Source organism: Mya arenaria, chromosome 2 (genome assembly GCF_026914265.1).
Source record: "Mya arenaria isolate MELC-2E11 chromosome 2, ASM2691426v1".
NCBI lineage: Eukaryota > Metazoa > Mollusca > Bivalvia > Myida > Myidae > Mya > Mya arenaria.
The window spans coordinates 44,151,177-44,170,860 of record NC_069123.1 but is presented as its reverse complement, the minus strand read 5'-3'; the positions used below and the strand labels follow the sequence as shown (position 1 = coordinate 44,170,860).

The window sequence follows — 19,684 nt, the reverse complement described above, 5'->3', positions numbered from 1 at the left end:
TAAAAATAGGTCAAATGTTTAGTAAATGATGACTTCTGCATATGTCTAGTCATTTACATTCCAAACCCTGCCTGTTATGAGATGTCCATTATGTTCCTTGCTCTGCTTTGCCTAGTACATCATGTTCCTTGCCTCTCTGTATGGTCCTCTGTTTCATGCCCCCAATATGTCTATTTTATTATGTCCATTGCCCTGCTATGTATAGAACATTATTTTCCTATCATCGCATTAGGTAGAATACCGTGTTTTCTGCACCTTTCTTCCACAGTATCCTTAATAAGAACCATTGTTTTCGATATTTATTCATCTTTTTTGGTAAATTAAAACAATTGTCTGACTGCGGGCTGGCCGGTGTTGTAGACTTAGCTGGCCACGGCATATCCAACCAGTACTGGTACTGTTCAAACTGAAGCTCACAGGGTCGATCATCTCTGTCTTATGCATATTCCCCTCGAATGACCAAGCTTTTTTCACCACCGACTTGTCTTTAAGTCTGTGATAGAACAGAATTTCCTGATTAAATTTGGAATTGGTTTGCCTCCTCCCAAACTTCACAATAAGTCTATGTAAAGTTGTTAAACATCTCTTTCTTGTCATCTTAAGATTACATCCAGATTTGTATATCACATTGGTATAACTCTAGTACATGACAGTTTTGTTACTTTATCAATTTAAAAAAACAATTATCATGCTAGGCAATTTTCATAATTTATTTATCTTGAGTTTTTGTATACAAAATGTCATATTCTGATACCCAGTCCACATTGTGATATGACTTCAAATGTTTTGAAAATTCTGATACACTAGCATTTATTCTTCTTTGGAAATCTGCAGGGAAAAGATCAACAATGCTGTTTATTTTTGTCCATTTACTAGGCTTTCTGTGGAAATTGCCTTCCCCGTTTGCTTGGGCACACTTAATATCCAGCTCGGTAACATTGACATGCATGAAATCTAGAATCCGTTTTAGTTCTCCGCCCGCATCATGGCGTAGGCGTGAATATAGAACAGGAAGCACTGGGCCTTTGAACTCATGAAGCCAATAATGATTGAAGTCCAACCACCACTGAAATATTTTAGGTTGACCTTTTCGCCAATCTGAAATGATAGAGGAAATAATGAAAATTAAAACTAGATCTGAACTTCTTGAATTTACAGCTATCACAGACGTGTTGACTACCCCCAATATGTTAATTTTAAGATGAAATCATGCTTTATGATTATTTCAAGGAAAGTAACTAGTTTGATATAACAATTCTAAGACAAGTAGAGCTTAAATAACAAAAATGCCAGGAACTACTTCACATCATGGTGAGATTGTGCTTCAAGTATCCCAAATGTGTGGTAGCGAGAGGTCTGTGTCTTAACAATCCTTGATAAACACTCCTAGTATATATGTACTGAGTTGTTTGTGGAGTTGTGTGCTGTTGGTCCATGTTTCTTGTTTTTGATTTTTTGTTTTTATGTTCTATGTGTTAGGCGTTTACCCAGTGCCATTAAACCAGGTTTATGTTTACACTTTTTGCTACTGAGCTTGTTTTGTATTTTTTCGCATAAATATTAAGAAAACTATGACATAATTACTTCACATCATGGTGAGAATGTGTACTACGTATTTCGTGTGTGTGACGACGACGTGGCTCTTTCATCACGAACATTATGACAGACACTACTTTACATCATGGTGTGAATGTTAACTAGGTGCAATATAGATATCTTTAAAACTTGGGAAGAGGTTTGCTCCTAACAATCAGGATGAAATACAGCCAAAGTGTAAATATGATGTTCAATGGCAAGTTAAAGGAGTTGTTCAGATTCAATGAAAAATGACAGGCACTTAAACACGTCATGGTGATACCGTGAACTCCAGTACCAGAGTGATGACCCCTTAATCTGCGGGAGTAATTCTTACAAATGCCAATAAAGCCCAAAGTGTAAAAATGATGTTCAAGTTCACATAGTAAGACAATGGAAGCATAAATGCAGATTTATGAATAATAAAAGTGAAATACAGTTATAGTGTGCAGTACCTCTGTGAAAGAAACGTCCGAGCAAACCCTGTCATGTACACTTAAGTGTCAAAAATATCATAACTCTTGATAGTAGTCCGAGCAAACCCTGTCATGTACACTTAAGTGTAAAAAAATATCATAACTCTTGATAGTAGTCCGAGCAAACCCTGTCATGTACACTTAAGTGTCAAAAATATCATAACTCTTGATAGTAGTCCGAGCAAACCCTGTCATGTACACTTAAGTGTCAAAAATATCATAACTCTTGATAGTAGTCCGAGCAAACCCTGTCATGTACACTTAAGTGTCAAAAATATCATAACTCTTGATAGTAGTCCGAGCAAACCCTGTCATGTACACTTAAGTGTAAAAAAATGTCATAACTCTTGATAGTAGTCCGAGCAAACCCTGTCATGTACACTTAAGTGTCAAAAATGTCATAACTCTTGATAGTAGTCCGAGCAAACCCTGTCATGTACACTTAAGTGTCAAAAATATCATAACTCTTGATAGTAGTCCGAGCAAACCCTGTCATGTACACTTAAGTGTCAAAAATATCATAACTCTTGATAGTAGTCCGAGCAAACCCTGTCATGTACACTTAAGTGTCAAAAATGTCATAACTCTTGATAGTAGTCCGAGCAAACCCTGTCATGTACACTTAAGTGTCAAAAATGTCATAACTCTTGATAGTAGTCCGAGCAAACCCTGTCATGTACACTTAAGTGTCAAAAATGTCATAACTCTTGATAGTAGTCCGAGCAAACCCTGTCATGTACACTTAAGTGTCAAAAATATCATAACTCTTGATAGTAGTCCGAGCAAACCCTGCCATGTACACTTAAGTGTCAAAAATGTCATAACTCTTGATAGTAGTCCGAGCAAACCCTGTCATGTACACTTAAGTGTCAAAAATATCATAACTCTTGATAGTAGTCCGAGCAAACCCTGTCATGTACACTTAAGTGTCAAAAATGTCATAACTCTTGATAGTAGTCCGAGCAAACCCTGTCATGTACACTTAAGTGTCAAAAATGTCATAACTCTTGATAGTAGTCCGAGCAAACCCTGTCATGTACACTTAAGTGTCAAAAATGTCATAACTCTTGATAGTAGTCCGAGCAAACCCTGTCATGTACACTTAAGTGTCAAAAATATCATAACTCTTGATAGTAGTCCGAGCAAACCCTGTCATGTACACTTAAGTGTCAAAAATGTCATAACTCTTGATAGTAGTCCGAGCAAACCCTGTCATGTACACTTAAGTGTCAAAAATGTCATAACTCTTGATAGTAGTCCGAGCAAACCCTGTCATGTACACTTAAGTGTCAAAAATATCATAACTCTTGATAGTAGTCCGAGCAAACCCTGTCATGTACACTTAAGTGTAAAAAATGTCATAACTCTTGATAGTAGTCCGAGCAAACCCTGTCAAAGCATGTACCACTAAGTTCGACATTCATAACTATTGTAAAATTTCATCATTTTTAGGCCTAGAGCATACACTAGAATCTCAATGTTCACTTTATTGTAAAACAAACAAGGTGTCGCGAATTGTCGCAAGAGTGACATTGACTATATGCATATTTGTTATACTTGTTTAATCATATGTTTTATCTACCATATAAATGGTAATTTACTTTATGTTAATATTGCATACAACCCAAATTGTTAAAGATTGTGGATGTAACTTTTAAAAAGGTGTTCTCGCTCCGTTAACCATGGACTATATTTTCTCAAGTTTAACGTGTACTTTACGTCACTGCACCGCTAAAGTTTACATTTTGGATAAGCACCGCCGGTGTGTTTAAACGATGCCTTTGCACCGCCGGTGTCTGCTCCGTTAAAACGGGATATCATGTTACTCAGAACTCTCGTGCATTTTAAGCTCTAATACTTAGAATATAAGGCTGTGCGATTTATATTAGGACAGAGATAAATTAACGTTGGATCCATCTGGACTTTCATTATAGCAGTTTATTTGGGCGAAACCATCTTTATTTAATATCAAACGAAATTTGATTATTGCTTACTATCTGGATTTGTGAATAACTTTAAATCACACATTTATGGTAACGTTGTGTTAATTGAAGAATTACCTAAAAGGTTGATTAAAATTATGTCTTTGTATCTCTCTACTCCAGTGTGGCAAGTTTGGGGGACAAGTGAATAAGTTAAAAATAAACCTCGCCACACAAGGGGCCATAACTGTGTTATATAGTCTGACGGAACCCTGCTGATGACATGCACCACTAGGCTTGATATAAATCACTCCTGTAAAGATTCATCCGAATCCGGCAAGAGGTTTTGTACTTGGAAGAGCACACAATGTTGTGTCTGACAGACGCAAGGGCCATACCTATGTGAAAAACTGCGGAAACAAGCTCAGTGGCCAACAGTTTAAATATAAGCTGAATCAAGTATTAACTCCTTAAAAGTTTGTTGTGTGAGGGGTATAATAATAAAGTAACAGGTTGTTACAACCAACTCAGATAGGAATACCAGGCATTTTGATAGGAGTAACAAACATGATTAGAATATCAGACTTTACTAAATTTCCATGATGTTGGCAATGATAAAAAAATTCTCGCAAATGTACGACAACGCTTAAAAGATCAGTTTATTCAGGGCTGGAATGGAAGATTACAGGATTCTACCAGGGCTAATTTTAATAGATATATAACTTGTTTTAAGCCTCAGCCATATTTAGATGTAATAAATATTAGTAAATTTAGAAAAGCTTTTGCAAAATTAAGAGTTTCCCTGACGTTGACTATGTATAGAGACTGGAAGATGGGATAGACCTGTATCAATACCCGTACATGAGAGAAAATGTATCGAATGTAATATTTAAGAAGATGAATAACATTTTGTTAGTGAATGTCCATTGTAAAATGATATTCGAAAATCTTTATTGCCATCCTATTACTTACGACATCCTAGTATGCACAAATTTATATAGTTAATTAACACTAAAAATGAAGGAACATTGAAGAATTTGTTTTATAAAGCTTTTCACATTATGTCAAATAGACACTTTGTAACAGTCTAGTATAATAGGCATTGTCATAAAATTTCTTAGTTTATATGTTACCGCACAAGTACATATTATTTGTATTTGTCACCATTGTGCACTTTATTCCTTATGGGTCTACGACCTTCTGGTTTATTATAAATAAAACTTGAATTGAAACTTATAAAAGGAGGTACTACACACACACTTATGATAGGAATACCAGACAGTATGATAGGAGTTACAAACTCTTATGATAGGAATATCAGGCATACTGATTGGTTACAAACACTTATGATAGGAATGTCAGGCATAATTACAGGAGTTACAAACACTTATGATACGAATACCAGACAATATGATAGGTTAAAAACACTTATGATACGAATACCAGACAGTATGATAGGAGTTACAAACACTTATGTTAGGAATATCAGACTTTATGATAGGAGTGACACACACTTATGTTAGGAATACATAACATTATGATAGGAGTTACAGACACTTATGATAGGAATATCAGACACTATGAAAGAAGTTACAAACTCTTATGATAGAAATATAAGAATTATGATAGGAGTTACAAACACTTATGATAGGAATACCTGACATTATGATAAAGTTACAAACACTTATGATAGGAATACCAGACACTATGAAATAAGTTACAAACTCTTATGATTGGAATTTTAGAATTATGATAGGAGCTACAAACACTTATGACAGGAATACCAGACATTATGATATGTTACAAAAACTTATGATATGAACGCCTGGCATAATGATAGGAGTTACAAACACTTATGATAGAAATACCAGACGCTATGATAGGAGTTACAAACATTTATGATAGGAATATCAGACAGTAATGATAGGAGTTACAAACACTTTTGATATGCATACTAGCCAGTTATGACAGGAGTAGCCCATATTCAAAATAAAAGACGTAACATTCAACTTAAGAAAAAAGTGTCACTTACTTTCATTCAGAAATGCCTCCTCAGGTAGTTCATCAAGATGTTCAAAATATTTATTTGCAACAAGAAATTCGTATGGATTTCTGATAAGTAACACGGCGCGATGATACTCTGACATTCTTTCAACTAGTCTCTTGGCAAATGGAAGCGAAATGTTCCCTTCAAAAGACCGCATTTCAGGCTTGTGAGTTTTGATGAGAATGGTGCGATCCTGCTGTTTTTTCTCGCATTCGAAAGGATACCCTTTAGCCAGTAACTCTTTGTCGCAGTAAATAGATGAGGTTCCATAACCTGAAGGAAAGAAATCCCACTTTATTAAGAGTGAAAAGATGGAACCATCATGCTACCTATGTATTTACAACGTTACTTATTATCATATTTATTTTCAATCATGAAACATGACAATAGAATTGATCGTTACTGCGTTTAAAAGTAAAGTTGTCGATGAAATTGTTTAGACAGTGCTGTCAATAGATTGTATACTGTATTGGTAACATGCGAGAAACATATAGTGGTAAACATATCAACAACAGAAAAGCATGAGCCGTAACCATACACCCTACAAAGTCTTTCGGAAACTTAATGTACTATCAATTCAATTAAATACCCATGGATTTTATTTAGCCTGTTATAGCCACTAACCGCACTATGAATTGTTAAATGGTTATTACGGTGTGATTGAAAAAAGGACACACAAACATTCATAAAGAAATTTCAATATGTGGTTAACATTCAATTATCAAACTTTCTGTTGATTAAGAAAACTTCCAATCGTACCCATGACTCGCTGAAACATTTATATATATTGAATATTAGGCAAGAAATATAAGAGCAATTTTGATATGTGACTAATAAACTATTGCTCAATAAATTGTTGTTACATTTTAAGACTAATAACATGGCAAGTTTTAACATTGTGACAACGCTTGTTAAAAGGGCACCCAATTTCTCAAACTTTACAGGACAGACAGACAGAAATGTTTATTGTCGTAAACATGTTATTTAACAGTTTCTTGACAAAATATAGTAAATATAAACACACATATAAATATTCAGTACGGTCACAACGATTCATGGCCTAAATACAAAGAAAAGAGAATAGTATAAGTGAGTTAAATTTAAGAACAAAAAAATAGGGTAACAAAAAAGGGAAACAAGATACATATCAAAATCAAACTGTGAGATATATATATAAAAAAATAGTAATGAAGTATAATGGGAGGCTATTTACAAATGTCATAATACTTGAAAGATCCAAACGATATTATTTATTAAGGAATTTCTTAACATAAATGCTTGATTTATAAATTTACCTAAGCTACTTAGTACGCTTATGTTTTTTGATAACATTAGTTCGACAAACTTGTACATACTTGGGTTGGTAATATAATATCTTTTAATCATTTTTTTCTGAAGTCATTATATACAGGACATTTTATGATGAAATGATATTCATCTTCTAAATCATTAGAGTTACACACAGTACAATAACGTTGGGCTCTATCTATTCTATTTCGGCCACATCGACCGGTTTCAATATGCAGTTTATCAGATGACAATCTTAGCTTAGACAAAGACATTCTTAGTATCTTTGGTAAATACACTAGGTAAAGTTCAATTTCAAAATGTTCCTTAATGAGTTTATATATGCATAAAGTACTACTATTGTTTATCCCTTCATACCATGATTGCTTAAACACATCAAGCACTCTATTCTTAAACATAATATGAACGTTTTTCAAATTAACTGAGTTTGGATTTAACCACACATATGAGAAACCATACATATCTAACAAAGATTTTACCTTATTGGCCCAGTTGTTACGATACTCAAGGTTTCCTAACATGTCACTATATAATTCTTTTGTGATAATGTTGGTAGAAATAGTTTTACACCAAAATTTTATTCTAGCATATCTATTGACGTATAAAGGGTATTGTAAAAGCAGAATAAATGCGCTTTTAACGCAGAAAAATGCAAATGCTTTTGGTCCAAAATCTGGCCTTGGCATTTTACGAATTATTATTCATGGTTGTTTATAAAACGTCAATTGTGTGTTTTAATCTAAATTTACTTTATACAAGTTTCACATTAAACATGTTTAAATAACAAAATTAAGGTTAAAAGATATTTCCGTCAACTTTAACGTGCACTTCTATAATTATTTTAACAGAATAGCGAGTGTCTGACTACCGGTTGGCCGGTGTTTTAGACTTAGCTGACGGCCTTTCCCCACGAATGACCAAGCTTAATTCTTTGTCAATGATTAAAATTCATTGTTTTGATAAACATATGTCAAATGGAAGGATTTAGAATTCCATTAGTTGGTAGAAAACACGCACGTGCAGGAATATGTCAATGGGGGTAGCGGTGTAGAAATTACTGTTTTAAAAAGTGGGTATTTCGATAAATGAATTAAAATACTAATACACTCCTAAAATAAGCATAAAAAGAAACAGAAAAATTGTTGATTTCAGTGTTAGATCGTATTTGATTTCACGTACAATCTAAAACCATTCTCGTTCACCGGAATGATGATTCTTTGTGTACCAGATTAATTATTATGAAACAAATGATGAATAAGAATGTCTTACACTGGAATAAAAATATACAATTTATATTCTAATAAGTTTGCCATGCTAAGCATAAAAAGAAACAATAATTTCCTTGTTTTTAATAGTATAAAAATAAATTAGGCCGAAAGGTCAATACAGAGCTTACTGAAGGAATTAAAGGAACATTATTTAATACTCACCGGTAGCCTGCTGAACGAGATGTCGAAGCCATGTGTTTCCAGAGCGCCAGGGACTTGACAGTGCTGTCCGTGGAACCTTGATCGGAACCAACTCTAGTTGTTTGGGCAACCATTCGGAACAATTAACATCATTTCCCGTAAATTTGATAGCTTCACTTTTCTGCATTGTACGTACATTATGTACACTAACATATTTGGATATGCCGGATTCCAAATTTCTACTCCTCGCAAAGATCCACGTGAAATGGTGCTTCTTACTCTCTGCAATGACGTGCTTACCCAAAGTGCTGTTGATTTTAATTGTTGTGTCAGGTAACTGAGCAATATTAGCACGTAAAAACGGTCGAACCAGCGTCACATTCCCCACAAATTTAAGAAATGTGCCGTTGTTCATGACAGCGAACATCAAACATCCGACTAACACTGTAGTCAGGAACAATTTTTTCCTAAACAGAAAAAAAGTCACCATTACCATTTGAAATTTAAAATTAACATTGAATACTAAGTTCCATGATTTAGAACAAATTTTAAGGTCAATTTGTTATTTGATATTGTTGAAAATCAAATTCAATCAAATGTTCAAACTTGTGACCCAATTGTTCATCAAAAGTTATTGTAAAATTTATTTATTTTAATTTCATAATATCTTAATTTAATTTATGACGATGTTATGAAGATACTCACATCAATACACCAAATACATAATTGAATGAACAATTAAACACAAATGATTAAGTGAAAACAACAGCTTTTAAGAAGAACTAACATACCCTTTTTGCCGCATTGTATTTTTAAGCCAAACAATATAAAGATAAAAGATATGAGATAAAAATAATTTCACTTGCTAATAGTGTTAACACTGCCTACCAAAAAATGGAACTGTTCAATATATTTATAGCTTAGCAAACAAATTTATAAAAAGCTTTTCTATTGAGAGAAGACCAAGTCACATTAACAATAACATAATATTATTGTAGCAAAAGGCCTCCGGTCCAAAATACAAATATCAGAGAAGTACAAAATTCAATTCAGTTCAATTCAATAGTTTATTAGCACAAACATTAAAGTTCATCGCCTTTACTTCTGGCGACCGCACTTTTATTTACATACATGAGAAGAGTATGATAATATGATGACATAGATTATTAACAATATTAAGATATTAATAATTCAAGTTTAAAAAGTAATTATTAATGTGATATTGCTTGAACAGTGGCGTACCGTAAATTAATCCTTTACTGAACAATATGTTTAGATTGGCCACCCCCGCTAATAAGGTATGCGATCAGGCATGTTTTGACAACAGCGGGTATGTTAATGATGAAAGATAATCGTTTTAAGGCCACTGTTCGGGGCATAATTATAATTTGTTTTAGTTCAATGGTCATTCTTTAAAAGAAGAAAAAAAACACAATTTATTCTAAAGCAAGCAATAATAGCAATACATGAAGAAAACATAAATAAATAAACATTTATTGGTTTTCTCGTCTTGAAGTTGAAAGATATACGTATTTAGCAAGTTTAATTTTTGTATTATTCTGCTCAGCAGATAATAACAATTTAAACTTTTGCATTGTGGGCCAATGACAAAAATATCTAGGCAAACATTCAATCCGTAGGTCTCTGTAAAAAGCACACACAAGAACAAAGTGAAACTCATCTTCAACAACATTCATTCGACAAAATATACATTTGCGTTCAGATTGTTCTATATTTCTAAAACGGCCTTCTTCGATTGCAAGTTTGTGAGCCGAGCATCTTAATCTGGTTAGCGAAATACGATGCTTGTCGTTTTTAATTCAATTTAGATAATTATCGTAACCAAACCTACGCTTTATACTACAATAAGATTTTAATTTGGATGACGTGTCAAATAGAGAAAACCAGTATTGGCAATACTGATCATGTAATCTTTGTATGACACTGTTTAACTGAAGCAATGAAATGTCATTATTGTTCCATAAATAGCTAAAACCCAAACTATTGAGCAATTGCTTTACCTCTAATGCCCATGACCCACAAATATTAGTATTCACTTGATATGAGTTCAATGAATAAATAGCCATTAATGCCTGGCCGGCTAAAGCCTTTTGCGACTGATAAAATTTGCCGTTTGAAGATAGCGTGACTCCTAGATATGTAAATTTTAATACACAAGTAAGCCTTATATTATCGTAAAATATGTCAAAGTTTTCAACTCGAGTTCCCAATTAAAAAAACCATTGCTACAGTTTTCTTGGTATTAACAGTGATATTCCATTTTTGGCAATAATCATGAAGCTTGTTTAAGAGTATTTATAGGCCAGTAGCAGAGTATGAAAATAAAACAGTGTCATCTGAAAACAACAAAAGGAATATCTGTTATTCGTTAAGTGACACAGTATCAGCATTATTATCATATATATGGGTAGACATATCATTTATAAACATAATGAACAGTAGTGGTGACAAGGTTTCCCCCTGTTTAACACCTATAAAACTTTCAAAATAGTCCGATACATTGCCATTTGAACGAACACATATTTTGACAGACTTATACATAAATTGAAACATGTTTACAAATTTTGAGGACACATTATTGTTGAGGAGCTTAAACAATATGCTGTTTCTGTAAACTAAATCAAACGCCCTTTTAAAGTCTACGAATGCGCAATAAAGCTTTCGTCGTTGATGTTGTATTACTTTGTTAATAATTGATTGTAAAACAAAAATGCAATCAACTGTACTTTTATTTTGCCTTAACCCAAATTGATATCGCGTTAAGATATCGTTATCTTCCGCCCATTTTCTTAGCCGAGAGTCTAACATAAGTAAAAATATTTTAGAGAACATACCAGTAAGCATTATTTCTCTGTAATTATCAACTATATTTTTATCACCTTCTTTAGGAACAGGTATCAAAATGCCTTTCGTCCAGGATTCAGGATAAGAACCCGTATTGTATATGCATGTGTATAATTAAAACGTTTACACATAATCGGTGCTAAAATATGTTTTGACTCAATAAACATATCGGGGGTTAACAGATCACAACCAGGAATCTTTTCCCTCTTTAGAGTATTTATACTTTTTTTAAAGGCTTAATAACATCATCTACATTAAAGCTGTCAATCTGATCTATTACTTGATCACCAAACGTGTCATTATTTATAACGTTTTCGACATCATTATCAGTGAAAGATTCAGAATCAGAAATTAAAGTTTTGAAATGTTCGTAAAATTCCTGTGAAGAAACATCACTATTATTATTCTCATGTTTATTTTTATATTTGCGAATAAGATCCCAGAACTGCTTGGGAGTATTCGTTGTTGTTTTATGCAGCGTTTCACGTTGACTTGGGTTATATTAAAATTTAGCCCGAGGTTTTGCCTGTCGAAACATACCACGCTTACCAATAACCAAATTATCGCATTCAATTGTCCTAATTGTACGGTATTGCTTATTTGAATACTTCAAATCACGCCTAGCTTGTTCGCACTCATCCGTATACCACGGACTTATATGTTTTTTCCTAGGGGTATTAAGAGTTGTGTTTACAATGCGTTTTGTTACCCCAAATACGCTAAATGCACTTCTATACAGCACCTCTGCAAAAGTATTTATTATTTATACCATTATTTATATCAACATTAGATGATACAATATTGGAGACAATTTCATTAAGATGGCTTTCTTTATTTAAAAATATTTCTTTAAAATTTTCAGATTTCATATTATCCCATACTAATTTATCTATGCTAACTGGGTCAGTATTTTCAATAAGATGACTTTTTCAGGAAGATAAACTAATAGTAGAAACACTCAGTCTGTTGATTCACGCAGAAATTACGATAATTACCAAATCTATGGCAATGGCATATTTGTTTCTGATAACAGATACAACACACTTAGGTACGACAGTGGGCATCAACAAGGGTACAGAGGACAACGCTAGCTTTTGACTGGGTTTTGGAATGTGCGGGGATGGACAAGCAACACATCATCTGATAATTTCATTCTTAGACATAATTGTATTAAGCATTTAAACTTTGATGTGTTAGGTTTTGCTGAAACACATTTACTTGGATCGGATAAAAATGTTTTAGATGGTTTTATTTGGTTTTGTAACAACAAAAGTACACTTAAAGAAATGCTAAATCAGGGTCAAGAGGGGTAGGATTTTTAATTACAAATGAGCTTTTAAATTATTTTGATATCACAGTTGTTGATGACAGTAATGATGGGATATTATGGTTAGAAATGAAACATACGAGGGTTGTCCGGAAAGTTTTGAGACTGTGTCTATATTTCAAAACGTTTTTAAAAATCAACAAACAATAAACAGCCGTGTATATAGACTATTCACGAGTTTCCTTTTGAAAAATAAAATTAAATAATCTCATAACAAGGAAGGAAATGGTTGCCAAGACAACCTATCTAGCGCTTCACGGAGCACTTTGAAATTGACGTTTTCGGATAATTGTTTACAATGCATATATACTACTTCGTCTGAATAATAGACGCCTAAACGTCACGTCAAAACATTTGACGACAGTATGACGTTAGCTGCATCACTCTGCAAATCATTGACGCAATCTAAATGTAGACATGGTTGTAACGATCAGCGGAAGTAGAGAGATATTTCGAAGGTATCGGAAAAAATCCAACGTCACGCAACGGAGCAGCGCGCTATGATCAAACACTGTGTTCGCAGCGAGAAAACTTCTACAAACAATTATACGTTTCGAACACGGGATAAATCAAAGGCAACATGTTCAAGGGCTTTGGTATTTCGCTGACATGGACGTTTCAGCGACGGGCATGGAAATGTGTACGATTTAAAGCGGAGCGGCAGACCGTCAGTCGTGAGGGAAAGTGACGTAAATTCAGTGCGGGACATGTTACAAGAAGACCGGCGGAAGACAGTGAGGGAAAATCCATTCAGCTAAAAAGGACAGTTTTCATAAAATCATAAAAGAGTGGTACGGACAGATATTCGAGCAATGGGTTGATTGTCACCGTAAGTGTGTACATGCAGAAGGAGCGTATTTTGACTGTAAATGACGTGACGCAATGAGACAACAAAGTGCTCCGTGGCTTGTAACCTGTACTTTTTGTAATGTTTGTTGTATACTTGTCAGATGTGATGTGATTTTAGCTCACCAGAGCACGAAGTGCTCAAAGTCACCTATTGTGGTCGGTCTTTGTCCGTCGTCCGTCCGTCAGTCCGTCCGTCAACAATTGCTTAAAAACATTTCTTCTGAAACTACTTGGCCAAATTCAAGGAAACTTCAAACTACAAAAACACAACATGGGGTCACGATTTATTAACAACAACAACAACAACAACAAAATGGCCGACTTCCTGTTTTGCTTTAAATAAACATCTCCTTTGAAACTACCACTCCAAATTCAATGAAACTTTACAGGAAGCTTAAGCTTCCTTGGGTGACCCTCTACAAAAATACAACAAGGGGGTCACGATTGATCAACAACAACAACAACAACATCAACAAAATGGCCAACTTCCTGTTTTGCTTTAAAAAAGCATTTCCTCTAAAACTACCAGTCCAAATTTTATTAAACTTTACAGGACGGTTCCTTGTGTGACCCTCTACAAATATATAACAAGGGGTTACGATTTATGAACAACAACAACAACAAAATGGCCAACTTCCTGTTTTCCTTTAAATAACATCTCCTCTGAAACTACCTCAAGGTTATTGACAATGAAGTGCTCTTATTGCTTTTTAGCTTTATTAAATTTACCAGTTGGACTAAATACCATGCCCAGATAATAGGCCTAAAGATAATCAACAATATCGAGTTCCACATTGCCAAGTGTAAATCTTTAATAGCTTTAGTATATATTTTAAATATATTAGTATTCTTGCGAAATGATTACTTTCGCTTTCTTTTCCAAATCTGGTTAATTCATTCCACGTTATAACAATCCTAATTACTGGTCATTTCGGCCCTTATCTTATTTTCTAACCATAATTTACTTTGTTATGATATATTACAATACGAAGGTGTACTAATTTATAATTTTTACATTTAGGGAATGAAAAATGAAACGAAAAAAGAGAAACAACCCTGAACTTGAATAGACAGAGAACAAGACGATAGAAGATGACAAGGAGCCAGGTACCCATTTGATTAAATGTTCAACATTAACTAAATACATTTCATAAACTAATTGAAATTAAGGCTTAAAATGGCGTTTTTTAGATTTATATGGATAGTGTCTTTTACTTTTCACTGATTAAAAGCTGTAAAATATTTAACTAAAAATAAATAAGCATGCTTACTTAATCATATTGTAAACCTTCACTCATTGTTTTGTCCTAACTGACAACAGTTATATATTTTTTTCTTTACTTCTAAGAGTTTTAAGGGCGAATGCTATTTGTATCCATTTTTCTGTATATAAACAAAATTTGTATAACTACTGTATCATACCAGTTTTCTTTCATATGCAAACTTTGAATATATCTTATTACAAGGTGTGCAAATTTCAAACTAAACTTTCATACGGTATTCAATCAAGAATAGTTCTATTGAAAGTTACACTAATTGTAACTAAAATTAATAAAACTCACTGTTCACATTTTACTGTTGAAATAATTGTTTAAAACTTGAACATTGTAACCTTTTGTTTAACCGCTTTTGCTCTTCTTTGCCTTTGCTAATACTTACATGGTTGCTGGTATTTGGTACCCTCTGTATTGATGTTCAATGACTACTTTACTGTCAACGTCCCCTTGTATTTCATCATATACACATACATGCAAATAATATAATTTAAGATACACATGTGTCATAAAATGTACTTGTTATTTCTTACATATATATATATTTCACATAATATCGATAGGATATCGTCGATAGTAATATCTATCACTATGTTATAACTAAACATAATAAACGATGCTGTTTCTTTTTAAACGAGTCTGTTCATACCCGAATTATCTGGAGTTATTATTATAAGTCAGATACTTATGATAAAACATTTATTTGAAAAAAAAATCACAGGAATTCGTCATCTCAGATCAATCACGAAATCATCGAACATGGTAAACGAAGCGAAAAACTAACAAAGCAATTTGGCAAGAACAATGTAAACAAAACAAATTTAAATGATGTGCCTTATTATTTTACACAAAATAAAAGATAATAATACGTAGACCAGCTTCTTATTTCTCAAAAAACTTGCAATAGTACTTCAATATTTTTTATCCCGAATTTCTTTGCATCTCTTTAGATCAAGATTAAATGACTTTCCACATCTTTTACACACATGACACTTGTCTGGATGAGGTTTTTGCTGCATGTGTAATCCATGGGATAAACGTGATTCATTTTACTGCCAGCATACACCGCACTTACAGCGTTCTTTTTTTGAAATTGATGATAACATTATTAAGCTTAGAATATGTTGTTAAGCATATATATTCAAAATAGTTGTATTCTGTTGCTTCGAGTTGGTCATTCGAGTTGATGTAGAATAAACTCTTATCACTCCTGATAAAATCTTGGATTATTTAAAATTGCCTTTTTTTTTTTGGGGGGGGGGGGAGACAAAAAAGGAAACAAAGAGTTTACCTTATAAATTATGCAGATAAATGTAGTTCTTCACAAGTTTAGTAAACACTGTTCAATTTCAGACCTAATCATGTCTCGATTTACTATATTACCTTCAAAAAATAGTGACAGATCTACTTTAAACAAAGAGATCTGATCAAAATGACCATTCTTAGAGGTTTGCACGACAAAGAATGGTTTTAAGTCCTGGTTATATGAGTGCATTGAGTGAGTCTGTAGGCCTAAAAATAGCGTGCATTGTTTGTATGAGATATTTAAATACAGACACATTATTTTTTATCTAAAACAAGCATCATCGTAAACAAGTAATTGCTCTTCATTCGGTGTACAAGATCGTTTCTTATACGTTGAAACATATAGAAAACACTATTAATACTGCTCGAATGGAGGACGTTTTTCATCCCAAGCAATGAACCAGGAAACCTGAACGCACCTGACATACCGCCCTTAATTAATAACATTCAACATTGTTACAACAACATTTAACTGTTTCTTCAAGCTAAATAAAATGTAAAAACATTTAAATGAAGTAAACACATCGGTCCCCAAAGCTGAATGCCTTTCAAATCATACTCTGCACGAATCACTCATGCAAATAACGCCCTCTGGCGGATATCATGCTATAAACAAAGGAAACTATTTTTCATCTCATTTGGTATATTCAAACGTAGAAAATTATATTAACTTTTACTTGCTTTCTATGTTATTACTGCTTACCAAAAGTTAGAACTGTTCAATAAAAACACAATCGCATTTCACTCATTACCTACTATTGGAGAATTGATACGGCCAAAAATACCCGTGTTTCCGGTTTTCCTCGTCGACCCTAATCTTTTTTTAGGTATAAAGATAAAAAATCAAAAATTAAATACATCGTCGTTATTTTTGTTATTTCGGTGCCTCTGGTACCGGGCCCATTGCGAGCATTTCTGTTCTGTATTACCGAGACTCTTCGCATTTAATGGCATGCATGCACTATGCTGTTTGTGGAGTTTTGTACTGTTCTTCCATGTTTGTTGTTTGTGGTTTTATGGTCTATGTCTTTGGCGTTTACCCAGTGCCATTAAACCGGATTTATTTTTAAAATAGTTGCTACTGAGGTTGTTTCTGTAGCTTTTCGCATAAATATTAATTAAAAGATTATCATTGTTTACGCCACAGATTTGAAATGATAGTAGACCATGGAAAAGGCCCCCAGCAATGTTTAGGACCTACACATCTATGGTATGAAAATATAATTATTTACGATTTCACCGTTCACACATCCGTATAGATACCGATGATTAAGTGTGCAAAGCGCTATTAAGTGTTAATAACGGGTACAACCCAATATAGGGCTGAACTACAAATATTCTTCGTCTGTTTTACTCAAATTTCGCAAACAAATCAAACTTATTTAGTAGGTGCTAGGTTGAATCATTGTAAAAACAAATATTAAGTGTAGGAATAAGCTGTGAAAGCCTTTTACTCTCAAAATGTGATGACCAAATTTGCAATCCTTCAAATTTTCGAGTGATAACTCGACAATGTCTGCACCCTTGGCCCTCAAACTTGACATGGAGGTTGGACCTGACCAGTAGATAACCCCTATTGATTTAAGGGGTCATCGGGTAAAAAGGTCAAGGTCACAGTGACATTGAAGGCAAACTCCACAATTCCTGAACGTATGGTCATCAAACTTGACATGGATGTTTAGCCTGACCAGTAGATGACCCCTATTGATTTTGCAGTATTAAGCTTATTTTGCTTTGCTTTTAACATTACATTATAAAAAAATATATGGAGACTTGGAAAAGTATAACATGTTCATAAGCGAGAGTTTAAGTTGAAGAATGTTAAGTTGCCTACTGGAACTTAAAAGAAGGAATATCGACTCAGTCAAAAAATTGCATATTATTGCACATTTGAAATTCTTATGTTGCCACTTGAACCAAAGGTTTTCAAGTTGTAAGTTTCAAGATAATATTATTTTCACTTTTAGTTAACAAACACTCGAGAAAATCAAGGCATTGCCGCATTCAGCACTTCTAGTGCTTTGATTTGAAAGAGTCATATTTTCGCCACTACCCATGGGACGCCCCTCACGTAAAATGGTAGTTGACGACGTAGCTGTCAATTTTCTATTTCCGAGTTCTGAGAAAAAGTTTTCTGATATGCTTTTTTAATAGTTTCATACACGCTGGTTTTTAAGTGCAAATATTTTATGTAATAAAGTGTTTTTAGTGTTTCTGTGTTCCAAGAAATAACGAAATCACATTTGTATAAAATAGGTCACGAATACACAACCTAATTACTTCGCCGCCATTTTTGATATTTTCACTGTTGTTATTTCACTGATAAAACTTCATAATTCATCGATTGGCATGAGAGAAATGGGTTTTTTTATGTTATGACACTGGTTCATCTTGCCAAAATGAATCAGATCAAAATGATACTTTAAACATATTTGAACTGTTAAACATGTATATCATCAATATATACATTGCCATAAACCAATCGGAACACCTGGGCTGGTATCAAACAGAATTGACTTCAGAAACAATACTGTTTTATGGAAAATAAGCCATCATGGCCGACCAAGGATATGTTCAAACAACAAAGTGATTTGTTAGACAAAAACCAGAATGAGGTGCTAATTATTACAAAGTTTGAATGTAAGTGTTATTTTTATACTTGAAATATTTTATTAAAATATAAAATTTGTATAAAGAGGGCCCTAAAGAGGAACTAAATGGCAATGTCATTTATTTTTAACTGGTGGGGAAAGTCTGCTTCATTTTGACAGATGATGATATAGTAATAATTTATTTATGAATTCAAGCTTTTAATGGCAAATTTTAAAAATACAAATCCATTATTTAATTTCTTTTTAATTCAAATAAGTCCCAATCGGTCTGTACCTAGATCGATAATATGTTAGAATATCTTAACTATAAACTCCATCAATCATTTTTGATAATTATAGGTCTTTAACCACGGAGATATGGTTTATATGCCTCTGCTTAGGCATACCTCTTCTCCAAATACAACCGTTGACTGTCAGCCCATACAAGCATCTCACAATACATACATGAAAACTACTTGTGCAAATCAGTCAGCATGGATTAAATAATAGTATCTGTCAAACATAGTTTGTTAATAAAGTACTTTTTAATACACTGACATTAATAAATTTTATATAAAATACGATATACTAAAAGTCAACACTTGAAACAAGTATGTAATTTTTTTTTCCTGGAAAAGAGTATTTCTCTTTCCAAAAGCTGAGTATAAATAGGGTGCAATTTTTCACAACATGTACAAACATAGAGAACACACCAAAAAAGAAAATGACATTCTGT

General features: G+C 33.4%; 1 protein-coding gene across 1 annotated transcript; it reads right to left on the bottom strand.

The window, feature by feature from the left end:
- On the bottom strand, window positions 1–9,152 carry LOC128215084 (WSC domain-containing protein 1-like). The gene is made up of 4 exons (XM_052921811.1): window positions 8,759–9,152; window positions 6,006–6,293; window positions 4,660–4,665; window positions 1–1,098 (listed from the first exon to the last, which is right to left on the bottom strand). The coding sequence occupies exons 1-4, from the start codon at window positions 9,150–9,152 to the stop codon at window positions 710–712; spliced, it is 1,077 nt and encodes a 358-aa protein (XP_052777771.1). The 3' UTR covers window positions 1–709.
- Between the last annotated feature and the right edge of the window lie 10,532 nt (window positions 9,153–19,684).